Source organism: Vidua chalybeata, chromosome 1, assembly GCF_026979565.1.
Source record: "Vidua chalybeata isolate OUT-0048 chromosome 1, bVidCha1 merged haplotype, whole genome shotgun sequence".
In the NCBI taxonomy this organism is placed as follows: domain Eukaryota; kingdom Metazoa; phylum Chordata; class Aves; order Passeriformes; family Viduidae; genus Vidua; species Vidua chalybeata.
Window position 1 is genome coordinate 89013331 of NC_071530.1, and position 27775 is coordinate 89041105.

A 27775-nucleotide genomic window follows, 5' to 3' on the forward strand; every position below is an offset into this window, starting at 1 on the left:
CGCCACACAAAGGGATCTGCTAATCTACGTGATTTTATATGTCCATGGAATACATAAAGTTAATGATAACCCGAGCAGTTTTCAAGAAGGTTACAAGTACAATCGCATAAAAGTCTCAGGACTGCAGTAGTTTAAAAATTGCTTTCAGTTCTTTTATCAAACAGGCATAGTAATAAGGGAGCTATTTTACAGAGAGTAAGCAGCAACGTACAGTCTTAGTTTCAAGAAAGAGAAACATAATACAAAGTCAAAATAAACCTCGGCTATCGACAGCCACCACTAGTCTTCACGTTTTACTCTGTCCATAAGATACGGAAATCAAAACCTATCAGACTGACTGCTTCCACTGAAGGAACTGGGATGAATTTTCCACTAACAGAAATCAGTAGTAAAACAACTTTCTCCAAAGAAAGAACACCACCAGCCACTCATATTGCATTCTAGGATGTAGTGATATTAAAGTTACACTGGAAAGACAAGTTCTCCAGAATTTTAAAATAAAAAAAGATTCTTAATACAATTTGAAAAGTATAGTTCCATTGTATCCATTGTGCTTTTGAAACATTTATGTTGCAGGGATCTTTGGCAACCCAAATTCATCCACCAATACACCATCCTGTAGGAAAGAAAAAGAAGCAATGGGTTAACAATTCTCCAACAGCCAGAACATTTCACAGAAGCTTCCTTACTACTTCTGTAAAGTGTCTCTATCTGCAATTGCCACTGTGTGACAGCTGGAATCAAAACAAGAGCATCAGTTCTTCCTCACTATGAAGCTCTATTAAAGCCCCAAAAGCAAACATACAGAAGCTTTTCTTATGGTTTTAAGACTAGAGCTGTAATGGTACACTTAAATTATACTGGCAGTCTGACAGTGTTTGACAGGAGTGATAAAACGACATTCTAGTAATTTTAAACATAGTTAAGAGCACTCAGTACACTGTATTCTCAAATTCTCTGTATTTAGCATTCATACATATAATACATAAACAGCATACATAACATTAAGCACACTTTTTTGTTCAAAATATTAAGGAACCTAAATATCAAGCAACCAACACAAATGTGATTAACTCAAACCAAGAAAAATATATTTTGCTGTTAAAAAGCAAAGGACTCACTTTGTTTTTTGTGTCCGTAGGAGTGACCTCTGGGATTGCTGGAGCGGATGCGGCTTCATCTAAGTAGGAATTGTCTTCATCAGCTAAAAGCTCATCACCTAACGCATCCAGTTCTGAAATGGAATTATGTTGGTTGAAACATTATGCAAGAAGTTCCTTTTTGCAAGAGAAAAGCTGCTCTTAGAGAAACTCAGGATTCTTCCTGAATGCTTACATTCAGACTCACTTCATGTCAGTCGTCAGTGAGAAATACACACACACACTGGAGAGAACCTTCTTCCCTGCCTTGTAGCATTCCATTGGAATCTCATGTTTGTCTATGCTCTTGTTAATTCTTTTAAAGGAAATGCAGCTTTAATGTTTAAAAAAAAGCTATCAAAGCTTTTTAAAGCATTTGACCACGGAAATTAAAAAATCACTGTATGACAGCATGATAATTTTTATATTCAGACATATTAAAAAATCATCTTCCCCCTTCCTAACCTGCTTCCAAATCATCTTCATCAATGTCTGGTGTCCCATAGCTACGACTCAGCGCCTCCTGGACTTCATTAGCTTCTTCCATCATATCTTCCAATTGATCTTGTATGTCCTGAAGCAAGAATAATTTTCAATTGGTCCATATTTACTCAAACTCAGTTTAGTAATTCCAACATACAAAGCACTCAGTTCTTTTAATTTTTTTTTTCAATAAACCATTTTTTTTTTTTGAAGCAGTACATACAAGTCAAAGCACACACATTCAGGACAGGAGTACTTGAAAAGCAGAAAAGGTATGAAATTTAGACAAATTTACCATCTGGAAAATAAGCACTAACCTGAGTTGTGCCACAGCAGAATTTAGGAGATACATTAGCATATTTACTGGCACTGTACTTGAATACAGGTAAGGAAACAATACTTGCCTAAAGGTTTACAATGCAGGCCATTTATAAAAGAGAGAATAGGAAAGAGAACTTAAGGGAATTCAACACTGGCATTGGGTAAGAGCTTAACTGCAGCATACTTCAAATTATATTTAGAGATCTTATGGGAGATTTTTTATGCATTTTCTGAAGTCAGGGTCAGCCCTTGCTGATTTTTAGTTAGGGGTTTTTGTTTGTTTGTGGTGTTGTTGCTTATTGCTATTGTCTGCGGGGGGGGGGGGGTGTTTGTTTTTCTGGTGTTTTTGTTTTAGGTTTTGTTCTTTTTCATCAGGCACTACCTTGAACTGGGAGGGTAAAGGACTAATCTGCACGTTATTAGTATAGGAAAACAAAAAAGCACAAGAAAGCCATAGCAGGAAGTATCCCTAACATTTATGCTGAAGTGCAAGGAAAGGAGAGATTAAAGATTAGCTCAGCAAGGAAACAATAATCACTACAATAAGGCAAACCACTGTTTGTGCAGTTCTAGAAAAATCAGGAAGGAATTATGATGGTGGTCCCATAAAAATGGCAGACAAACTCACGTGAACAAAAATAGTCATCTTGCCTTGAAGTTCATAGTCCTTTCACCATTATTTCAGTACATTATTTTTGTTCTTTATTTATTTAAACAATAAAAGCTCACCTCAATTTGATCAATCTTGACTTGCTTATAAGCTTTCTTCATTTCTTTCACCCCCAGTTTCATTGCATCCACCTAGAAGAGTGAAACATCATGCTTGTTTCTGATGTAGCAAAGATTAAACAAATTAAACAAGTGTGAGATAAACAAACTGGTACCGTTGTCTTTGTATCCTTCAGTGCCTGAATAGTGTAATTAGCTTGTTCCATATTAAAAGACTGCTGTGACAGATTATCCCTCTGTTGTTCATACCTGTTTAAAAAGAAGGAAAATAATGGCTTTAAAACACTACACTATTTATTTCCACAAACATTCTTAATTTATTAAGAGTTGAACAACCAGCAGCAGTAGTCTAAAGATAGGAACAGATTTGTTGGGTTTTTTTTTCACTTATTATACACAACTGAAGAATAAACAGCTTCATAAAAATCCGGCCATTATGCATATCTGTGCACTTGAAGCCAACAAAGCTATTACTGAACTAAGCTTTGTTTTAACTGACAGCAATACTATATTTGCCTAGACTGACAAAGTAGGTGAGGATACAGCAAAAGTTTAATCACCATAAGGCAGACATGCATGCCATGCTCACTAATGCTGTAAAGAGAATGGAAGAATTGGCAGATTATCCAAACCACATTCGCTCCACACTGGAGTTTTTCAGGGCAGGGGGGAGGAGGAGGAGAAGGATAGGGTACCAAAAGGAAACCTTTAAAACTAACCACAGAAAAAAGAGAGACTTTAAAAATTAAGAAATCATCTTTCTCAAAGCTAAACTTGTATCAAATCAAGAATGTAAACTATATCAAGTTAAGCAAAAGAATGAAAGCATAAAAATGAACCGCGAGTCCCTCTAACATGCAAAGCAGGAGGCCTGAAAGACAAGGAGATCCACATGCAAAACCTTCTGGACAACTAATGAGTGCATCTATTTCAGTTCCACAAGTTCAGAAAGAAATGACTGAGGGATATGACAATAGCCTATTATGAGGGGCCCAGATTAGCAGGCAGCATAGTCAAAAACCTGGAAAAAAAATTCTAAAGCCAGACTCAAGCAGTCCTCCTCACAACATCTAACTTAAGTACCACATTCCTTGCCATAAGATATTTTGGATTGTAGAAGTTTATCAATACTTAACTGTTGCCATGTATCACAGTGCATCAAGTCACACTTAACAAGTAATTGAGTGAGTACATAAAGGTACAATTCATCTGAGGGACATGAAATACAAGATGATGGGAGCTTTGTCTCAGACAGCTTCTAAGATTTGCAGTTCATGGACTATGAGATATTCCAATGAAACATTCCTGAACATTTGCCATGTTCTGATATTCTTTCCTTTGGATCTGTTGCTGGACACTTTCAAGACAGTACAATAGATAAGACCAGACCACAGGATCATCTATCCTGTCTATTTAGGGGTTTCTGCATAGACATAATGACCTGCACTACATCCACTCAAGTCCTCAAAGGTGTTCATAGAGAACAGGTAAATTTCCAGTAAACCAGAACAAGGTCATCAAATACAAAATTTTCAGTAATCAATTAGTAATATAAAATGAGGCAATCTCTCAGAAAGTTTAAGAGCCAAACTTATTTGTAATAATGAGCAGATTCAGGTCATCTAGTACCAATCCAAATTTATATACTGGCATATAAATCATAAATATGCTGTGCAAAATATGTAAGGCGATACTTCTGAAAGGGTTCTTCAGCATTTTGCTTTAAAGAGTGCTCAGGAGAGTACTGGAAAGACAAAAGTGTGCCACCGCCCCTTAAAGAAAACAACCTTTTATTAACCACAAACTGAGAAAGGTCTCAACTTACATTCGCTTCTGCTTTAACACTCTTAATGCTTTCTGCTTTACTGTATTCTGAAAGACACAATAGTGTTACATTAGATTAAATATCTGACTTTACACTTATTATGCTGTTTAAACTTAATGCATTGGATTTAAGTTTTCCAAAAGATTCCTCAGTTACTAGTGCCAAGAATTTAACAATAGTTACATTCAGCATTTGGCCTGCACTAATGATTAACAAAACAGAAGAGTACACAAAGCTTCTCATAGCAAATACTTTCTGTTTCTAGCTACTGATATATATTTTCAGAAAGGAAAATAAAACATCAAATTTAGTCCATCAGAACTATCTGTCATTAACACATTTTAATGGTCAGCATAAAATAATACTGCAACAGATACTTGAACAATACTGTCTATAACATATCTATTTATTTTCAGATACATTTCATATTGTAAGTTTAAAAACTTACAAAACCTCTTGAAAAACAGATTGCCCTGCTCCTTCTTTAGGCATAGGGTGGAGCTTTTTATTTTGGATGAGAAACAAAACAGCCTCTCTGCCAGACTTAATTCAGGTAATGAGGAAAAAGGGAAATAAGTTACTTCTTACAAAGGAATTACATTACACTCTGAAACAAATAAAAACTAATAAAACACTGTTCAAAGATGTACATCTAATAAAAATAATCCTGCAGGATCTTCTCTCTCATGTGTAGGGCAAGATGCAGTTTTAAGAACCTGATGAACTGGCTAAATCACATGACAAGAAGTGTGAGTCACATCCACTCATGCTCAAATTCCACAGAAGATTCTTACCTTTGCAGGTCCCTCTCTCATTTTCTTCATTTGATCCTTATACTTCACTAGTTCTGCATCAAGCCTAGCAATTTTCTTGTCAATTGACTCAGCTCTGCTATCCACCTTTAATAATGAGGGGGGGAATAAAGAAAACAACATTCATTGAGGTTTTATTCGGGTATGGGACAAAAAAAAAGAACAGCCTCTGTTGTGTTTCTAACTGAATTGTTTCTTCACTCATTGGTTTGATAAACATTTTAGATTTTGTGAGAATCCAGAACCAGAATCAAGTGAAGTAACTTCTACAGGGAGCTCAAGAAACAACACTGTGAGGCTGCAGGAAGCTCTGCCACTGTAACATGTTCTCATCATTCTGAGATGCTCCCTTGCAAACCCACTCAAGGCAGTTCTCCATTCCAGAACTTTTAGTAATACACAGTGCCAGGGACTAAAGTGGAATGGAAAACTTCTAGGTGTACCCTGCTGGCATTCCAGAGTTCTCATTAGGGATATACTTTAACCCCTCACCATAAGAGGGTTAAATGTGACAATTACATAACTAAGCATACACAAATTCATAAAAGACCTTTTTAAAATGAACTGACTACCCTAGCATTTCTCTGGAAACAACAAAATAAAGCTTATTAACTTCTCATTCCAAGAAGCCTCCCTAGGGATTAGATTATAATGACATTCCAATTATAGCATAAGACAGATCAGTGCAAATTTACAATTTTGTCTTGCTAATGGTGTGGCTAAGCATGTACAATTACGTGGATTTTTATTTCAGTGACTCTTTTAAAACCCTGCTCTATGACAGCAAAATGCATTTGCCAGAGGCATCCTGACTGGAACATCTGATATGAACGCTCCATACAAGACATTAAAGTGCCTGGGCACAATTTTTCAGCATTGAAAATTTTGTATTAAACTTTCTATTATCCAAATATTTTACTAATAGCAAGAAAGAGAAAAATTTGTGATTTTAGGACTCCTGTATGTTTAGAGCATGGCACCTCCTCAAGATCTTTATCAGCTAACTGCATTGTTCAGATCAGCCTCCACAGGGGAAAAATTATTTTATTTATTTATATGATTCTTTCAAGCAGTATTAGAAGGAAACAGAGACAGAACTTCCCACACTGACTAACTATGTAAAAATTTCACACACACATGACACAGGACCTCAGCTTTTATAAATGAGACTACATAGAAGAAGAGAGAATGGATCTAATTTATCGAAAAAACTAGGCTGTGCATTAGGACTTGAAGAGCTTCTGTCTCTTACTCAAAAATAAGGCACACTGAGGAACATTTCATTGCTACAGAAGGGCCCCAATTTACACAAAAGAAAGGGAATTTGAGTTTCTACACTGTTGTCACAACAATTAGCCTTTTGTTCCTATGTTTCCTATTTACTACTCTGAAAAAAAACATAAATTTAGAGTGTTTTTTTCAAAGAAGAAAATTTAAAAACACTATTAATGCTTCACTTCCTGGTACATCCTTCCTCCTACAGGCCTTGTGACACCTTTGAGTCACTCACTATGCTCTGCCAGCAAGCATAAAAACCCCTGCCTTTAAATGCAATGAATTTTAGATAACTAAACTTGTCTACACAGGAAAGAACATCCAAAACATAGGCATGATTACTGCCTAAGAGTTGTCTGTGTTTTTAACAGATGTTAAATTAATCACTGCTCACCTAATAAACTTCCAAACTGCCCTTTAATAGCTAATTGCCACTGAACTAGCATGGTTAAGAGATCTTACAAAGCAATTTGACTCTTTCAAAAGGTAAAGCAAATGTGTCTAAGACAGAAAACACCCCAGAAGCAATAGCAGCTGAGCCTCCAAACTGTTGGATTTAACATTGTAAAGAAATAATAGAAGTTTTTTAATACCTCACACAACTCTCTTCAATAATAATTCACATGTAATTTGAAATAAACAATCTAATCATGTCTGTAGTTTTAGCAAGACCTATCCTAGAGACTCCACTATTGTGAAAAGTCTTTCACAAATCAGACAGAATACTACACATACCTTGCCACAAAAAGTTGATTCATAAACTACTAAAAGAAAGCGTTTCTCCCCATGCTTACTAGTAACCACTAGTAACCACCCTGCAACTCATCATTGGTTGCCAAAGTCATCACATGCATAAAATAAAGCCAAAATTCTTCTTTTCAATTAATCTGCTGTCTTGCATAGTCAAACATTCAGACAGTGCAATTACAAACAACTAGAAGAGGATCAAAACTGCGTTCAGCAGGCTTTTTTGAGGGACAAAAACCCTCCTAAATTCCTGGTGTTGCAAATCAAAACATCTGTTTAAATTACACTTTTATGTACCCCAAAACTCCTCTAGTACTGAACAAGTTCTTAACAGAAGACAGACTGCTCACCTATCTAAATTTTCTTTTGATCTACCTCAACATTAAAAAATGAACATTAACTTGGAACTGGCAAAAGCAGCATGAAAAATCTAACAGACTAATAAGGAGTCCGTTGTTGTGAGGGAAACAAGGCTTCCTGCTCTTCCACTTATATTGCCAAAATATAAGCACAAATTTAAGCACTTAGTATCTCAGATGGATTTTGGAGTTCAAGTCATCCACCAAATTTACTGCTGTTTACTGGCAACAATGGGAAAATTAATCCTGATTTTCAATCAGATGCTTTATTCACTGTTCTAACAAAATATATTTAGAGTTATGTTTGGGTTTAATACTGCTAAAAAGCAATACAAATTTTTGTCAGTAAGATAAAGTACCAGGACAAACATTATAAGCACTTTTCTCTCCCCATACCAGCCAGTGACATACAGAAGAGACTGATGTGTAGGTAGCAATGACAAATATTAGGTATTTCTTTTAGAGAGTCTCTCCACTGGGCAGCAAAATAAATCTTCTGAGAGGAAAACTGTGATTTTTCCACGGAAACTGTTGTCAGGTTCCAGTGACAAAGCTTAGTTAACCTACATTTGTTCCACAACCACAACTGACCTTTGTTTACTGACAGAAATACTCAAGAAACTCCATTTTCTTTCTTCGTTTCTTAAAATTAGCTTACAACAAAAGGAGCTGCAAAACCATGCTACAGTCTTCTTAATAAACTTTAAAGTAAAAAAAAAGACTATGAAATTACTGTAAATCTTAACATGTTTTCTTAACTCTCACTATAGGCAGGCCAACACAACAACAGTTGTAAAGTGCTTTGCCATGTGCTTCCTGAGGAGCATTTCTTACTCGGTCTGAGCTTGCTTATCTGTCCATCTGCACACACCTTTGGCATCGACCCTGCAGCAACCTTACTCGCCCCGAAGAGACAGAACACTCTTCTGTATTGGACAGGGAGACTGATCTTCTTGTTCCTGCCCCTGCCTTGCTACAACGTGCCACGGCAGGAGTTAGCTAGTGCAACCGGAGAAGTCCGCAGATGGAAATGCTGAGAACATCCATGGGGATATAAGGAGAGCCATGCCTTCCACGCTCACTGTGCGCACCCATTTACGGGATGTGCTCCCAGGCACAGGACACAAACGCAGCTGTGGGTGTGCGGACGTACAAAGATACATACATCCCTGTGTACGTGTGCGGACACCCAAACACGCTCACCAAAACACACCGTGTATCCCCGCACATTACAGTGCTCAGGGACCGGCCGGGCGCGGCTCTGACTAACCTGCTCTAGTGGAAGGTGTGGAAGGGGGGGGTGGAGCTGGGTGATCTTTAAGATCCCCCCCCAACCCAAGCCATTCCGTGGTTCTGTGATATACCCACGCACGGACACACACGCTGTGCCCACGCACGGCAGTGTGTCCCCACACACACGGCAGTGTGTCCCCACACACACCTACGCACCGCTGCCGTCCCTAGGGCCACTGAGGCGCTCCCGCCGCTGCCGAGGCGGCGGCCGGGCCGGGCCGCGCAGCGCTCAGCGGGCCCAGCCGCCCCGGGGCGGGCACTCACCTTCCCGATGCAGTCGGTGAGGCTGGGCGGGGGCTCCTTCGGCTTCGCCTTGCCGAAGAAGCGGTTCATGGCGGCGGTGTCTCGGAGTCACTCCCGGCCCCGGTAGCAGCGGCAGCGGCAGCGCTCCCGGCCGACCCGGAACCCCAGGGCCGGCCCCGCCCCGCGGAGGAGGGGCCGCGGGAAGCAGGAAGCGCCGGCCCGGCAGCGCAGCGCCGAGAGGCCAGCGGCCCTCGGGCGCACGGCGGCCCAGCACCCCCGCTCACGGACACGCTTTTCTCCCTCAACACAGCCCCCGTAGCTAGCCGCTGGGCCTGCACTGCCTGCTGGCGGTGTAGGATCACCCCCATATCGTCAGTTGAGCCGATCGGTCAAAAATGCCAGGAAAACATATAAAGTGTACCAAAACCGCGCTATGAATCGGGAATAGTGGGGCCAGCAGGGCAAGATTGTCCCTCTGCACTCGGCACGGCTGAGGCCACACCTCGAGTGCTGTGTCCAGTTCTGGAGGTGCTGGAGCAAGCCCACAGAAAGGCAACAAAGCCGATGAAGGGTCTGAGCACAGGTGCCATGAGCTGCTGAGGGAGCTGGGGGTGTTTAGGCTGGCAAAAAGGAGGCTCAGGAGAGACTGTATCACTCTCTACAAGCGCCTGAAAGGAGGGTGTAGCTAGGTGGGGGTTGGGCTCTTCTCCCAGGTAAGAAGTGACAGGACAAAAGGACACAGTCTTAAGGTGCACCAGGGGAGGTTTAGGCTGGACATTAAAATGATTTCTTCACAGAAGTGGTGCTTAGACGTGGGAATGGACCACCCAGGGAGGTGGTAGTGATGCCGTAAGTTTTAGCTTTCAAATTTTCCAGATGCTGTACTGTCTTAGTGTTTAATTCTGAACTTCATATAAAGTGTATTAATAAGTTCTCTTCACAGCTTAGTTAGACAAAACAATCCTTTTCCAGCCTGAGAACCAAGGACACCGTTGCAGCTTTGGGCCCAAAAAGTATAAACAGCAAATAGAGCAGAGCAATCTGGGAGGATGGGACTTCATAACCTGAAGCTGTAATTGACAACCTGACAATTGACCCCAGTATGTAAATGGACCAAATCTTCTAAAAGTGTGAAAACCCGTGGCTAGTCATCCCTCTTGTGTCCATCTTGGGTCCATCTTGGGCAGAGCCACGGCCAGGCTCTTGTGCAGCCCAAGGTGTATCCTTTGAAGGCCTTTTAATAAATACCTACTTTATTTCCTCTTAACTCTGTTTAGCCTTTGTTCCAGGTGACCCTCTTAAGGCATCAGTTCTGTCACTGTCCATGGAGGTGTTTACAGGAAGATGGGATGTGGCACTCAGTGCCATGGTCTAGTCAACACACTGGTGTTCAGTCATAGGTTGGGCTCAGTCATCTCAGAGGCTTTTCCAACTAATGGATTATATGATATCATATTTGTTTTATTTATTTTTTTTATATTAAGAACACTTTTTTTTTACATCAGTTACTGAGGACCTAACATGTCTTTAGGCTTCACCCACTGATCAAACTGGTCTGCTGTAAGGAACCCCAGCTTAATAGCAGCTTCTTTTAACGTTGTCCCCTCTTTGTGCGCTGTTTTGGCAATCTTGGCTGCTTTATCATATCCTGTCACAAAACAAAACCAACAAGTTATCCATTTGTAATTTAAGATGATTCATCAGAGGTGAGAGAAAAGTGGGACACGGTCTTTGGAAAATTATTTGCTAGGTATTACTATAACTGCTTTACTCAATTTGCAGGAAATGCACACCAAATGTTTACTCCTTATTTGAAGTGAAAGTAAATTTTGTTATTCTGGTCTTAATTTAGATCAAAGATTTATGGGAACTTCTCCTTTAAAAAAAAACTCATATTGTAATCTTTCACACGACCTCTAATAATGATAATTTAGGAAAACAGGTACATAAATTCTCCCAATCTCCTTTTGACTCTAACCAGTTATTTTTATAATACCCTGGCATGGCCACTGCAAGGAGAACACAGCTTTTACAACAGCAACTGGTGCTGTTGGAAGTAAATTAACTTTTGACCTGACTTAGCCTTATAAGAATTGTGACAATACAAATGAAGTGTACAAAATAATGTTACCACAAAATATTTTGGTATGTTCTGAGACATTTTTGAGCCTTAAACCTACCTATATGTGGGTTCAGTGCTGTTACCAACATCAGAGATTCATTCATCAGTTTGTTGATCCTATCCGTATTGGCTTGGATTCCAACTACACAGTTGTCAGTGAAAGAAACACACACATCTCCTAGAAGTCTTGCAGAGTTTAAAACGTTTTTAATCTAACAAGACAAAGAAAGAAATAGCAATTATTTAATTCAGATACTACTTGTTGTACATTCTGTCACCTTTGTTCATAACAATTGCCCTCCCTGCGATTTCAATCTTTTTAACAGGCATAAATAACGATCTTTTTAACTATTTTCCTTCCAGTATCTGAAGGGGGCCTACAGGGAAGGCAGAGAGGGACTCTGTCAGGACCTGTAGTGATAGGACAAGGAGCAATGGGTATAGACTGAAAGAGGGGGAATTTAGGCTCGATATCAGGAAGAAATTCTTTACTGTGAGGGTGGTGAGATACTGGAACAGTATCTGAGGGATGCTGCAGATGCACCAACCTTAGCAGTGTTCAAGTGTTCACTGAGGATTTTTTCTGTCTGTATGTTATCTGACTGTACAATTCTTAAAAGGTCCTAGATAATGTAAAACTTTATGAACTTACCATCATGGGCTTAAAGACATTCAGTTCAAAGTGTCCATTGCTTCCTCCTACAGTAACAGCAACATGATTTCCCATAACTTGGGCTGCCACCATGGTCACAGCTTCACATTGGGTAGGATTCACTTTTCCTGGTTGTGAAAGGGAGAGAAAAAGGTTACCAAAGGAGAAAGAAGGGGGAAAACCAACCAACCAACCAACCAACCAACCAATGAAACCAACCAACCACCTTTTTCTAAATCACATTCAATAGCAAATATTCTGTAAAAGGTAATTTTATTCATGGGTATCTTACTCATGGGTATCTGTGCACCACAGAAAAATAAGGTTATTTCCACAAATTATATTAAATTGACTGTACTATTCCAGTATTTTCAGTGAGGATTTGTAAAACAAATGGCTGCTTCAGCAGTCTCCCAAGACTCTGAGAGCTTGAGGATGAGCTCAACGGCTCAACATGTGCATGAGCTAAACAGCTGTTCATTACCACAATTCTTAACAGTCAGGAGATTATAACCTGTCTTTACATGTGCAAGTTGGCATTTCTGGGAGACGCCTACCAAATCTTACTCATCTCAAGGAAAGTATTACTGATCTGTTAGAATTACTTTACGATAAAGTTAGTACACTCTGTCAGAAAAAAAAAAGCAAAACAGAAAAACAAAAAAAAACAACCCCCTGCCAAACCAAACAAACACACCAAGTTAGAGTGGCCTCCAAGCAAGTTTGTTTTATGGTTTTATCATTTAATTTTTAGACATAATCCTAGTAAGAACATTCATTGTTTGCTTTTTTAGAGCCAGATATGTTCATGACCTATTTCTTTTATAGTTTATGATACAGGAGGAACAACCTTAGAATAGGTTCAGATGTACAATATTCCTATGTACATACTTTTTTAAGAGAGGAAAGGAATGATTACTACTATTATACCTTTTCTTTCTTATCCTCCCATACAATGAGGTCATTGCAGAAGGGAAAATATGAGTGCATAACACTAATCGTGCCAGGAAGTAGAGACCAAAGTCAAGTTACACGACAGTATTGCTACAATTCACAGATTAAAGATTATTTCAGAAAAGCCTTCACCTAAAAATTGTAGAGATCTTGCAATTCTAAAAGAAAGCTCTGAGAAGTATGCTTGTGTTAATAAAGCCACAGTCTTACAGATACTACTCTCCCCCATACACTAGCCAACACACTAGCCAATGCCTGTGCAAGCATTTTTATGAACATAGGTTTTGGTAAAATAGGGCAGTAGATAAAACCTGAGAGAATCACAGACTTACTGACATTTGTGACAGTGTTTGGTAAACATCTATTAAGAGACAGTGGTCAGAAAAAAAAAAAAAAAACCAAAAAAAAACCAGGTCATTTTTCTCTGCATGTTTTCTTTGTACCTGGCATGATGCTGCTCCCTGGTTCATTTTCAGGCAGGATGAGTTCTCCCAGCCCAGAGCGTGGTCCAGAGCCCAGGAAGCGAATGTCATTAGCTATTTTCATCAGACTGCACGCCACTGTGTTCATGGCTCCACTGAGCTCCACTAAAGCATCGTGAGCTGCAAGAGCTTCAAACTTATTTGGGGCAGTGACAAAAGGCAAACCTACAGGGAGAGGGTGTAAACATTAAACCAGTGAAGCACTTCCTTGCAGACATAAACCAGACAATCAAGCACATAACTAGCTTAATAAAAAATTAAAAATTAACAACCTTGTAAGATCATCTCTTTCCTCTAAAGCTTTCTTCACAAACATATTTCTTAAAGTAAATTAAATACAAAAAGATATAATGAAAATCACTAAAATATAGAAGAGTATAAAATTTGAGCATCCACCTACAACAAAGGTACAAATTTCAACCCTTCATAGTGTGTTGCATTCTAAGCACTGCTTCTGCACCAGTGTTTTGTGAATGTCAATAATCTTTCAAAAGTTAACCCAACTTAAGCATTTCTTCCATTAAATCAAGTTAGACACTTTAAATCAAGTTAGCAATAAACCAGCCAGAACACGGGAAAGATGGATCAGACGTAGGAGGATGCCTGCCAACATCAAGAGCACAGGAGCAATGGCAGAACTGCTCTGTTTATGTTAATTAAATGCCTGAGATAAAAGCCTAGGTTCCATGATGAAAAACATTCCTTCAAGACTTTGCCCTGGAAAGACAGTCCCAGCAGAATGGGACTGTAAAAAATTAAAGACATCACTAAGGACTGACTGTGGGCTGGATTTCTGCCCCCCAGAACGACTGATCTTTCAACACTAGTTCAAAGGAGAGCAGCATATTCCCATAACTTCCAGTGTTTTGCACTTCCTGACAAACACCAAATCCCACCCAATCTGTATGGACTTGTGAACTGCACAGCTGCCTTCTCAGTTACAGAGGTCCATCCAAACCTGTCCTTTTGTTCTTGCCAATAACCACCCTCTATAAGAGCATAAGGAACTTCAGGAGTCTGCCCTACTTATACAACTTGCCCATACAGGATGCAAAACATCCACTGACATGGGAAAGCTTCCTAACACCACCAAAACATGCCCTGTACTGCTCCTGGCAGCTGTTGTTTACAGCAAGCTACTTCTCTTTCAGGGTACAAGACCCTCTGAAAGACAGTGAATAATAGATCCATTAAAACAAAAATACTGTCACTGCGCAATTTCAGATTTTACAGCAAATGTAAATGACAGATGTACACATTTGTTTGGGGGGCATTTTGAAAACTGATACTGTGACACAAAGATCTGGTTTAAAGATCAAAAAACTCAAGTGCACTGTAAATTAAGTTTTAAGATCTATAAAGACAGAATAAAAAAAACCAGTTAACTTTTACTCTTTCATATGAAAAAAAGCGAGTGGCTCCGGAAGCATTTTTTTCCTTCTTTTGTGCCAAGTTGCTGTAAATTAAGAGAGACAGAGGAGCAAAGATCAAGACAGAAGCATTATAGTTGGGCTAATAATAGAAGTCTGAAATTGTATCCATATCCAAAGAGCCTTGCTTGGATAAACACCATCATTTCAGTCACTTTCAATGCACTGAGTATACTTTTAAAAATAAATTGCACAAAAAAATCCAAAGTAGAAGGCATATAACACATGACATTAACAAAAAGCTTCACATTAAAATATAAATACAGTTTAAGCTTATGAGAACTAAAAGATTTAGTTTGAATTTGACTGCATGTCACATACACTGCTTTACTGATAACTCACTCCCAAATAGCATTCCTCACCCGTCAGTTCAGCCACTTTAGCAGCAACTTTCTCAGCAAAGCCAATCCTTGTGTTCAATCCCGTGCCAACTGCAGTCCCACCAGCTGCCAACTGATACACCCTTGGCATGGTGGATTCAATCCTAGCCACACCATATTTAATTTGTTGCACATAGCCACTAAATTCCTTTGAAAGAAAGAAGGACAAAGTTAAGCAACAAAGACAACAACCAAGACTAAGCATCCAGATTATTCAGATTTTTAACATGATTTGACTAATTCCTTTAAAAACCTGAAGACACTGAACTTCACCCAAATGCTAAATCTAAGCATGTTTTCATTAAGAGGGAAAGTATACATCTATTAAAGGACTTCTCCCATGTTACAAAAAATTACACATTAAACCAATCTTAATATGCAAAAGCATACACATAATGCATCTTTCTCTCACCATTTATCTTAGTTGTGTACTTAGCAGGATCTGATGCCATAATAAATCAGCTCCAAGATTACATTAATGTTCTCAAAGAACAAATAGAGAAATGGATCTTGGGCTTTGCTCACTAAATTTTAGTTAGTAAAAACTCCACCTGAGCATTCTTGGAAAAAGTCCATAAATTCTACCTGCTGTTCTATCAATTCAGTTTAATTCATTACTAAACTACTGTAATATAAGCCATTCCTGACAATATGATAACATTTGCCATTTTTTATATATATATATACACATTTATACACACAAGATTATGTATTGAAATTTTTCAATCACAGTATTTAGTAGTTTTGTGTGTTGGCAAAACATAACTTATATAAATTTACAGATTACAGACAGCTACCTCTTCCCTGCAGTGTCAGTGTAACAGAAAAACTGTGCTGTGCTATCTGATAATGAAACATTATTTTAAAATAATTTATATTTTGCTACTGTTAGAAATAAAATACATATGGAAAAAAATTAATAAAAATTATGATGCATGTATTAGAGTACAGCATATCCAGCAAACTCCAGTACAGACTGAAAATACCTAGGCTGAGATTCAGCCATTTTCCTATATTTTATCCTAAACTATCAATTTAATTTAGGCATCCTTAAGTTTGACTTCAGTTTGAATTTTCCAAAAAAATGCATAGTTTTTAATTTTTTTTTTACCTGCCCAAGTGTAAGTGGAACAGCATCTTGCGTATGAGTGCGCCCTATTTTTATGATTTGGGAAAACTCTTTGGATTTCCCTTCGAGTGCATTCTGTAGCTTCTTTAGTCCAGGTAACAAGACCTCATTAACCTCCTGGGCAGCAGCAATATGCATTGCTGTTGGGAAAGTGTCATTTGAACTCTGTGGAAAAAAAAATCAAGAAATTAATTTACAAGCTTTTCTCACCATTGCTGCTGTAAGATGTACATATGTGGCTTTGTTCCCTTTATCTCATAAACTATTAGAAAATAAACTAAGATTAAGCAACTTAGGTGTATTCCACAAGGTCAGTTCCTTATTGATAAATCAACTTTTTATGACTACACCCTCAGAAAGTTAAATTTAATAGACTGTTCATAACAACCTTGGGACAAAAAAGAGAATTATTATAGTAGTTATGAGAGATGGCTAACAAATGGACAGATGGTTTTAAAAGAGATTTAGGTGACTTTAGAACACATGTGTTGCTTTGATAATATTAAATCCATAGTTCACAGAATACTGAGTAAGCACAAAGGATCAGGACGGGAAACAACCAAGTCAGTGGCTTAATCTTTCCTTCAAGGTAGGTCAAGGAAGTTTAAGAGAGAAGCATAATAAAAATGCTTACCATGATCCAGCTTTTTGAAAATGGACCTATATTTAACATCTTTAAGACTGTAGCAGTGGTTGTCACAAGGCCACCACTGCCTAATATATTATATATGAATTTATCTATCATGAATGAATTCAAAGTTTTTAATCTGAAAAGCTCATACTGTCACTGAAAAACATCTTAAAGTTCATTTGAACTGAAAAAAACAGAAAATTGTAGCCAAAATTGTCCACAAAACTTTTTTTTTTTTTAACCTAAACAGTGGATACAGGAAAATTCAGAATTCACAATTCAAAGACACAAAATTTTGAAATTAATAGCAGTATAAAACAAGTCTAACAACCTGGCTTTTGTTAACATGATCATTCGGATGCACTGGCTTTTTGCTTCCCAGTGTGCCTCCCATTATCTCAATAGCTCTGTTGCTGATGACTTCATTGACATTCATATTGGTTTGAGTTCCAGACCCAGTCTGCCACACCACCAAAGGGAAGTGATCATTTAATTTTCCTTCAGCTACCTATAATGGAAAAAACAGGGAAAAATTGTTCCACTAGGAAAAAAAAACATAAAGCTGAACATTTTATTGCCATAATTAAAATTATGCTCTCCATTATATTTTTAATCTACGTATAGCAATTCGTGAATTTACACTAAAATAATTAAGTAATACCAGATATTAAAAGGGAAAAAAAAAAAAAACTTGTTATGCCTTTTGAAGACTGAATTATGAAATACAGAGATATATAGAATCTGATTTCATGTTCTACAGACATAGACAGAAAATATTTTTAAAAGGTATTTTAGGTTACATCTTCTCTCTGTGTAACTGGACTCTGGTATCTCTCAATAAAGAAATTTCATGCAGGGAAGTTCCAGACCTTTTACACCTGCAGACATTACATTGCTGGCATCAACGAAGCCAGTCTCAAACACCTCCTTCCTGTAAGGCATTCTCATTATTGATCAACATTTTTTGGAGCCTGTTGAATCTTAGACACATTCAGAAAGTTTTCTAAAAATGTGTTTGTAATAGTATCAAAATATGTGCTCGGAAGTATCACCCCCACACATATTAGCCTCAGAAAAACAAAGGAGCTCTTGACACAGCTCTGAGGCTAGACAATCAGATTACCAGGATACACCAGTCCTCCTGGAATCATGCCGTTCAAGAAAGGATCTTCTGTATTTCCCATCCTGTACAGGGCAACGTTCCCACCTCCAAGAGTAACTTGATTCCTCCTTTTATTTCAGTTGTATTAGAAAATTACTTTGGAGGTGAGGGAAAGGGTATCACAGCAGGGGTGTTTTTAGAATACAATAAAGAAAGCCACAAACAACTTTCAGAATTTATGAACCTAAACTAAGGAGCCTGAACCCACCAAAACTTCTAATGCACCTTTAACTAGGGGAATGCTAGAAACCAGAAGAAGAGCCTGGATATATTCTGGAGTTCTCCATAGCTATTGGGTCTTGGGACTTAAGGTGCTACAGCTGGTAGGAGAGGATACGGCTTCTGCCACCACTGGAATATTTTTAAGCTAGTCAGGACAAGAAAACTCTGTTCAAAATGCTTCTACATAAGCATATATGTTGATTTATTCAAAGCAAAACATCTGGTATTATCACACCTAAAATAATGGTCACTCACAACTCTGAACTTGGGTGGCATTCGTCAACATGCATTTGAACATTCTATCATTTCTTTGCATGCCAAGAAAGAAAACAGTAAAATATTATATTACGTAAATGATCTCTGGAGAACAAGATTTACTAACAGGAAATGCTTTCCTCTAACAATCTGAGAAATGCAATCCCCCATCCTCCTGTGAAAAGCTTAACAAAAATACAGTGGCAGTTGCAGTATTTTGAACAGCTCATTCCTACCTCGTTTGCCGCCTGTACAATGGCTTTAGCAATCTTTGGGTCGAGACCATAGTCTTGATTTACCTCAGCAGCTGCTCTCTTCAAGATGCCAAAAGCCCTTATGACTTGAACCTGAGACACAAGGGTAAGTTTAAACACACAATTTCCTTCCCCCAAAGGACATGTCATCAATTTATAGTGTGTGTCTAGTTCTAAACCAAACTGCTTCTGATCTTAAATCCAGCAGCAGGTCCATCAGCCAAACCAGAGAGCAATCAGATCATCTGACCTATGCTCCCACTAACAGTGACATTCACCCAAACAGCCCAGAGGGCAGCACACAGCTGGTTTTGCCAGGCCAGGTATGCTCTGTCTATCAAAAGTTACATGTATTAGAACTGAACTGGTTCCATTTCTAAAACAGACTTTTGAGGGAAAACTGACACATTTCAGTACATGGAGAGTCAGTATATGACAAAGCACGTGCACAGTAATGGCCTATGCACAGCTACGTGTGACAAATGAAGTTTATATCAACTCGTGCTATACTAGACTACAATAACAAACTATATAAATGCTACATCAAATTACTCCATTTGCTTTATCATCTTTGTAAAGATGAAAGACAGATTTCTATTCATCCTGGTTATTAAAAAATAAAGCAACACCATAAAATTATTCAAAAGCAATATTCAATTTATTTAGACACAACAAGAAATACTTCCACCAGAATAATATATTGCCATAAAATTTCTACCTTAAATTAAAATTCAAAGTTGTTCACACTTCCAGTGAAAGCCTAAGAAGCAGGTATTTAGAAGGTATTCACTTTCACATACAAAACATACTCTAGAGAAGAAGGGAATACAGATTTTAATTGCTTACTGGCATCCTTTCTGAAACACCTCCAATCTTGAAGTTCATTGTAGATCTTACAGTCTGGGCACCATAGTATTTGTCACTTGGGACCTTCAGTTCACCAAAGGTATCATATTCTATCCTGAAAGCCTCTTGAGAAGACTACAGAAAAGGGAAAAAAAATCAAACACTGGCAATCGGTATATTCTTTCTGAAAAATGTAGTTAAGAAAAAGAAGGTGGAAAAAAAATACAAAGCCAAGACATGCAGCTAGTCACATGTGTTTCTAATTATATCTTCAAAGCTGAGACATTTTTCTAGTTTGAGCAGCTGTCTCACCAAAAGTCACAACTACAAAGCATGTACCATTGTTGTGTTCCACCGCAGCGAGGGGCACAACAACGCCCCCGGGCCCCGGAGGCTCAGACACCAGGCAGCCACCGACCACCAACAGGGAAAGGAGGGCAACAGGACAGGTCTTGGTTTACCAAAATCCAGGACCCTTTATTATGACAGGGACCAAGACAAGAAATGAGGGGGTAGGGTCATGGGTTTTATATGGGTGGAGTTTAGGGTCGAGGTCCAAGAGTAAGAGGAGCGGGGGTCTCCAAAGGCGTGGATCAAGGAAGACAACCAATGCAAAAACCTAAGGCAGGAACATTGCAGTAGAATTTAAACCAGTGAGGGTACAGGAAAAGAACATTCTGGGGCCATTCCTCATTTGACAAAATAGAGTGGAGTGTCTTTTCCCAAGCTTGTGGGGGCATACCCCACAGGGTGGAGGGGTGGAATCTTCTTTAAACCATGCCCTTTGCCCGATGCTGTCTGGGTAGAATCACTGCCTCCTGGGGCGGGGGCACTCCACAACACCTCCTTTTTTATTTCTTTTAGAAACATGGAATAATCTTTAAGTTAGGGCCCTAGAATAGTCTTACATTACTTAATACTTATGGGATAACTTATAGAGGGATTACGACAACTCATAAAGGAGCTCCCAGAGACATAATAATGAACAGTAAAATACAATTAACATAACGACAATTATAGAACTAATAATTTTAGCTAAACTTGTAACAACAAACAACCTCAATGGGAAGATTAAACCTGAAAGGGACACACATAAGAAATTAATTTTGACATATGTAAGAAGTAGAAGGTATAGGTAAAAGTAAGTTTAATGTAACAATTAATGCAACACTTAATTAAAGCCTTCTCTTTCATCCCTCTGCTCTCAACTTAATACCCTTATTCTTAGTAAACCACTCCTTTTCCTTTTTGCTCACTCTCTCAGTGTCCCCCTTTTCTTTTTCCTTCTTTCTCCTCCCTTTCTCTTCCCTTTAACAGTCTTTCAAGTATTCTTGACACCCCTCCTGATACATATCTACTATACCTATAGGTATAGTATATCTATAGATATAGTATATCTACTATACCTATAGGTATAGTAGATATACTATATCTAGGTGAATTTTCTGTAATATTTATGTATGGTAACATTTCTATGTCATGTCACTTAGCATCTGTTATTATCTAACATAGGCATGGCTAAATTAATTTTAGCTAACAGTAATTCTTTACTTTTTGTAGAATAGCTCAATAATTTGTGATGATGTGATCACATTCATATGTAGTTCTACAAATATTATGGAATTGAGAGGAAGTAAGAACAGTTTACTCTTCCTCTTCCCACACCTTGGTCAGCAAAGTCCCAATTTTCTGTGAGAAAGGTATTCATCCTTTCCCAGGAGAGGAAATTATCTTCTTTCAGAGTCCTCAGGAAGGGGGAGAAGTCTTTTTTATTTCTTTATCATGGATAGAGTAAAGCAATCTCAGTCCTGTAGGCAGGGAATACATATTTACAATGCTGGGTTCCTGACATAACCACAACTCTCAAGGGTGAGTCCTTGGGAAACAAATCTCTTATCAATAGAGTCAAGTCAGTTTTGCAGCGCAGTGAAAGAAGAAAATCAAATGCAAGGAACTAACAAGAAAAGCAGAGGATACAAACAGAAACACTGCTGTGCCACCATGATTCATTGACAGCCTGAGGTCTTTGTGTAGATTTGGTTCTTTCATCCCCAAAATGTGTATTACTGGAAACAGTTAAAAGGCAATAAAGTTGACAAAAGGTAGGGAACACCTTTCTTAAGACAAGTGACTTCTTTGTTCAGAAAAGAATATAACCTGGGGATTGAAGGAAAACTGAGGTGTAAACTGTATGAACTGCTCACTGTCTCTTCCAATACAAGACACAGGAGCCCAAACATGCTTGTAGGAGTCATGTTCAAAGTAAGGGAAAAGGGAGCAGCTCTTCACACAAGTCACAGACTGACAAAACTCCTTGCCAGCTGACGCTGAGGATGCAAGAAGCCCACAAGACTTCAGGAAAGATGAGATCTTTCTTCAGAAGAAAGATCTTAACTGGGTTATTACACAGACAAACCACAAACTCAGGAAACTCCCTGATGTGAAAATCATAGAAACATTAAGGTGGGAAAAGTCCTCCAAGATCATCAAGTCCAACCTCTGACCAAACATCACCATGTCAACTAAACCAAAGCACTAAGTGCCACATCCACTTATTTCATAAACAATTCCAGGGATGGTGATTCCACCACTTCCTGGGCAGCCTGTTCAAATATCTGATCACCCTTCCAATGAACAACTTCTTCCTGATGTCCAACATCAACCTTCCCGGGGGTGCAGCCTGAGGCCATTTCCTCTCATCTTGGGAGATGAGGCCAGCCCCCACCTAGCTACAGCCTCCTTTCAAGACTTGTAGAGAGTGATAAGGTCCCCCCAAGACCCCATTTCTCCACATTAAACACCCCCAGCTCCCTCAGCTGCTCCTCACAGGACTTGTGCTCCTCACCCTTCACCAGCTTTATTGCCCTTCTCTGGACTCACTCCAGCACCTCAATGTCCTTCCAGAACTGAGAGGCCCAGAACTGGACACAGGACTCGAGATGCGGCCTCAGCAGTGCTGAATACATAAAGAGTTTGGGTCAGAAAATGGGGAAAGCATAATCTATGTTCACACAGTTCTTACTCCTCCTTAGGAGTCCACTTCTGAACTGTTCCTCTCCCTTCTTTGTTCATTTTACTTGCTCCTTCTTTAGTGGGTCTCAGTGTTCTTGGACAGAAGCACAGCTGGGTATTGGCCAGAACATCCTCTCCAGCTGCCCTGACCTTCTGCCTGCCCAGGTTTGCATCACCATGGATGGTAAGCTGCAGCAGAAAGAGGGAAGTGTCCCAGCCTCTTCATGGTCCTAAGCATCATTCCCAGCCAGATGGAGACACTCTGCCATCAGGTACCATCGGTCACATACCAGAGACACCAGCCCTGCTCACTTTGAGTACTTCAGAGGAGGTGGTGCCTGTGAACTGAAAGAAACTGCAGCCCAGTCCACAACAAGGGTTAGCTCTCACATGGCTATCCTGCCCCTCACATCTTGGGTTTTGGCTGATGCTCTCCCAGGCACTGACTCCTCAAGAACAGAAAGCTTACAGTGGAAGAGTAAGTCATTGCTATGTTCTTTAATCCTCTTTGTCCTGCTTGAGTCATTTACAGGCTAACAATAAACAGAATACAGTAAATGCTTCTTTAGTATATCACTACCAAAAATGTTTAATTGGGATGCTTGTGGGTCTTACCGTACGTGTGCACACATTAAAATTCCATCAGTCGGGATCACTGACTCACTGTCTTCAAAATCCCTGCTTTTGACATTTGGACACCTTGTGAAAGCACACAATGCAAAGCTTTCACAGAGCTGGATAAGCAGAACCCATTCAGCTCCAAGCCCAACTCTTGATATCATAAGTAGTTTAATAACTGAAAGTATTCACCCTCAAACAATATAAAAAGTTAAACTACCTGTAACCTTTTAGACAAAAAAAGCTAGCAGTTGCACAACTGATTCCTCAAAGTTACATAATTCCAATGTCAACAATGGTGAAACAAAGATAAATATGATCAGTACATCCTCAAGCAAGTACCTTTCAACAATGAAATCATTATTAAAAGAAAAAAAAAACAACTTTCCTAGCCAATTCCATGCTCATAAATTCCAATGAAGTTAACAGGGCAAGGTGCTTTAAGAATAATGTCATTTGCTGATTCCTATTATAACGGGTGCCATTAGGCAAAAAAGCAAAGTGATATTCTTCATGCAGACTGAAGGAACTGAGCTGCAGCATTTCTCTCAGCCTGCAGCAGGCACTGCCTGAGCGTGCCTGTAACAAACACGATTCCCTTGCTCCTCGGCCAGAATTCAACCTCTTGAGCAGCTTTATGAGCTGAAGATCCCAGGTCCTGTATGTAAAGCTGTTTCTGAAGTCACCCCCTGACCCAGAGGACCAGCTGTAAAATGGTGCATCAGTGCACACTCCATCAACCCTCTACTCCCCCATCCCTGGGCCTCAGGAGAAGCCAAAAGGAGACGTGAAAACTCCGCCAGTAGCTTAGGCGAACTCCTGTGTGCACCTAATTTCTAACCTAGCTACAAGCAAGGCTCTGCTCACAATTATTATTTATCACATTTACAAAACTTTTTTATTTCCTTAGAAGGCCTGACAAGGTGTGGTCAGCCGTCCAAAATCCCTAGTACCCGAACACAGTCCAAAGCTTACAGTTAGGCAAACAGAAGTGTACTTTTGCCTTGTTGCAGGGAACTGATCAGAACTGATTGCACCATAACACACCAGAGATACTCAAACAGCAGAAGTGCTGCAATAATGCTTCCTGTGGAAAATCACATTCTCATTTATGGATGTGCAACTTTTGGGTATAAGTATTTCAACTCAAAGAAAAATCAATTTTAGCATGTCAAAAGCAGTCTTTTGAGGCCATCAGCATGTGCAATTTATGTTTTACTGCTCTCCATTAACAGATGAAGAATGTTTCCATTTTTAAGCATCGTCTCTCTTTTACAACATAATTTGAATCACAAATTCTGAAATTTACGCTTTAGAACCCAAACCCAAATATTTTACAATGTTCAGCTACAGAAGGACCATATGACAATTCCATTTACAACATCTTGTGCAATTTAGCTCTAAGTAAAGGCAACACAATGAACATACCAGGACCACATGAATATTTGGCTGTATCTACATACACAATGTGTTTGAAAACAACTCTTGCTACTGAGAAAATCTCTACAAACATCAAAAAAGCGATGGCTTGGGTTTGTTGGGTGGCTGGTTTTTTTAATTTAAATACTAGTTAGTACATCTTTTGGTGGTTTCCCTTTTACATAAAAACATAGAGAACTTCTCCTGTAAGAATTCAACAGCTGCTTGACTTCCAAGTTCACTGAGGGATGTTTTAAGTAGTGTTGTTATTTAAACTCCAGGAACTCACAACACACAAAGGACCGGTCACCTTTCTGACCTGCAAAGAGCAAAACACATCTCATTCTTGTAAGACTGCAGACCAGACTCATAAATACCAGGCTTTCAGCAAATGAATGAAGGCCACGACTTATAATGTTTTTCTCAGACGATGCTAAATGGCAAAACAGAAAAAGGGAACCATCCAAAAGGCCAGTGGTTTGAGTTACATATTCTGCTCTGACACCAGTTTTCTTATATAGTTGTTTCACCCACCATTAAGTTTTTTTTCACTCACTGGAAAGCTTATTTTATTAAATGCTACTTTTTACACCTTCATCAATATTACAGACTGGAAACTGCTGTTCTAGATAAATTTATTAACTAATTTAGTAAACTAAGGAATGCAATAAAATCCTTAACACACCACCTTCTGCTGAAATTCTTCTCACAGTCTACATTACCTCATTTTAAGGAGTGAACTCACAAAGATACACCTGAGACTAAGGATTCCATGCAACATCCAACGTGTTAGAACTGAGATGTCAACTTCTGTATCCAAATAGCGTTTCTGTTTCTATGCTGAACCGCATGCAGCAACCAAGTTCTACTGAGCTAGACAATCAACTGATTATACATTAATATCCCCTGATGATGCCTGCTGGAAGTACCGGGCAGTTTTCAGCTGAAATCTCCCTAGTTTTCCAGGCAGCCCCAAAGCTATTCCAGTGACGAATATTTCCATTCCTGTGAGGATACAGCTTTTTATTATTTGCCCCTCAACAGCTCCAAGAAAGCGCCTAAAATTCCTGTGGAAGCAGCTGCGGCACAGTGCGGCTCTGTGAAGCGGGTCCCGCACCAACACCTTTTCTGGCCGGCAGGATGCCCGCCCTGCCCAGCCACACTGCGGCGGCTCAGGGCCGTGCTCGGGGCGTGGATCTCACCGGGGCAGCGCCACGGGAGAGCTGCGCGCTGCACATCCCGGCCGGGCCGGGCCGGGCCGCAGGAAGGATGCGGGAAATGGCCGCAAAAGTCAGGCAGAGGATGGCGGATTCGTCTTCCCGGTGCCGGCGCGGTCCCGATGGAGCAACACACGGATTTAAAGCCCCGACGCAGCCGGCGGCCGCCGCTCCCCCTGTCGCCGCCCGTTCCTCGCTCCGTGCGGGGCGGGGGCGGAGCGAGGGCGGCGGCGGCCGGCGGTGGCACTTAGAGGTCACGGCTCCCCGCTCCCCTCCCTGGGCTCACCATGGCGGCGCGGGGCGGCGCCGGGATCCAGCGGCCGGGGATGGCGGGAGGCAGCGGGGGCGGCGGGCAGGAGAGGAGGAGACGAGCAGAGCGGCCGAGGCGGCGGCAGGCGCGGAGTGAGCGATGCATGGTGGCGGGGGCCGGCAGCACCGCGGGGGCGGGAGGCGCGGCGGGACCGCCCCGGACGAGCGTCACGGTGCCGGCGGCGCCCGGCCCCGGAGGCTCCGCCGCGCCAATCGACGGCCGCTGGAGCAGCGGCGGGCGCTGAGTGCGAGCCCGGGGCGGGTCTGCCCGGCCTGGGAAAACTCGCCTGCCCCGGGCGAAGGGCAGCGGAAAAAGCGCTGTAGTAGCGATTTCTCCACGAGGGCGGGGAGAAAAGTAAGAGCTTGTTCTGCCTTACGGTCGCCTTTTCAAAGGCTTAGGAAACCTTATTCGCTCCTTCCTAATGGCAGTCAAGGCTCCTTTTATAAAAAAAGCCAAGTCGAGGTGCAGCCCCCTCCTTACTTCCTGCCCAAGAAGGCAGAGAGCTCCGACGTGCTACATCTCTCCCTGCTGCAAAATGCAGAAATCCTTCGAGAGTGAAAGAAGATATATTCCATTTTTTCACCCACCAGCAACAATATTCCAGCATTGTGCATTTTCCAACATTCTGGTTTTTTTTCCCCAAGAGCAGCCAACATTCAGCTGTTACGGAAACAATTTTTTTGTCTAACATGGAGAATGCTTCATTCCATTGCAACCTGCATAGGTACCCTTCAGTCCTACAAGAACTGTGTTATTCACAGAAATGCTGCCAGAAACTGCTTTACTAATGCCTTACAAGTTACATCCTGGCACTAAAAACATACTGAATTTGAGTCTTGTAAGCTTTAATAAAGCTGTAATATTTAGGCAAGTCTTCTGCCCCTTGGCTCCTCTGAGAAGAGACGGTCTAGGAAATACGCAGGTCATGCCATTAAAATGGCTTCAGAAGTTCCAGAGACAATAAAGACTGTCTAATAATATTACTATCTATATTATTCTGTATCAGAGGAAGTGAGTGAAAGTCTCTTTTTTCAGTCAATAAAACAGTAGGACAATACAAAGTTATAACTGCTACTATAACATCATCTTCTTCAAGTATTACTTACAGCCAGAAACTAAGATGCTTAAGTCCCCACATCACAAAATTCAGCATCTCCATCTTGTCTAAAACTATTGCAAGGAATAGCTGGGGTTGGAAGGGATCTCTGGAGGTCCCCCTGTGCTAGGAGGTTCACCTGGAGCAGGCTGCACAAGATGACATCTGGGCAGGCTTTTAGTATCTCCCGAGGAGATTCCACAACCGTTTTGGGCAGCCTGTTCCAGTGCTCCACCACTCTCAAAGTAAAGATCATCCTCTTCATAATTAGATGGAAATTCCTGTGCTTCAGTTTGTGCCCACTTGCCCCTTCTCCTGTCACTGAGCACACTTCTTGCTCTTGAAATATGGAAATAAC

The 27775-nt window shown here is 40.2% G+C and overlaps 2 protein-coding genes across 3 annotated transcripts; both read right to left on the minus strand.

Annotated features, from left to right (window-relative positions):
* Positions 1–15: 15 nt before the first annotated feature.
* On the minus strand, positions 16–9450 carry CHMP5 (charged multivesicular body protein 5). Its single transcript, XM_053958106.1, has 8 exons — positions 9248–9450; positions 5292–5396; positions 4498–4544; positions 2828–2921; positions 2673–2744; positions 1605–1713; positions 1122–1234; positions 16–616 (listed from the first exon to the last, which is right to left on the minus strand). Exons 1-8 carry the CDS (start codon positions 9314–9316, stop codon positions 566–568), a joined length of 660 nt encoding a protein of 219 aa, XP_053814081.1. The 5' UTR covers positions 9317–9450; the 3' UTR covers positions 16–565.
* Positions 9451–10666: 1216 nt separating this feature from the next.
* On the minus strand, positions 10667–26465 carry FH (fumarate hydratase). 2 transcript variants are annotated; one of them, XM_053950390.1, is made up of 10 exons: positions 26298–26465; positions 19746–19880; positions 18882–18992; positions 17338–17514; positions 16358–16540; positions 15229–15394; positions 13398–13601; positions 12001–12128; positions 11407–11560; positions 10667–10874 (listed from the first exon to the last, which is right to left on the minus strand). In XM_053950390.1, exons 1-10 carry the CDS (start codon positions 26424–26426, stop codon positions 10732–10734), a joined length of 1530 nt encoding a protein of 509 aa, XP_053806365.1. In that variant the 5' UTR covers positions 26427–26465; the 3' UTR covers positions 10667–10731. The 2 variants fall into 2 exon arrangements, with proteins under 2 accessions (XP_053806365.1, XP_053806372.1); XM_053950397.1 differs by lacking the exon at positions 26298–26465 and adding an exon at positions 25517–26280.
* Positions 26466–27775: the final 1310 nt, after the last annotated feature.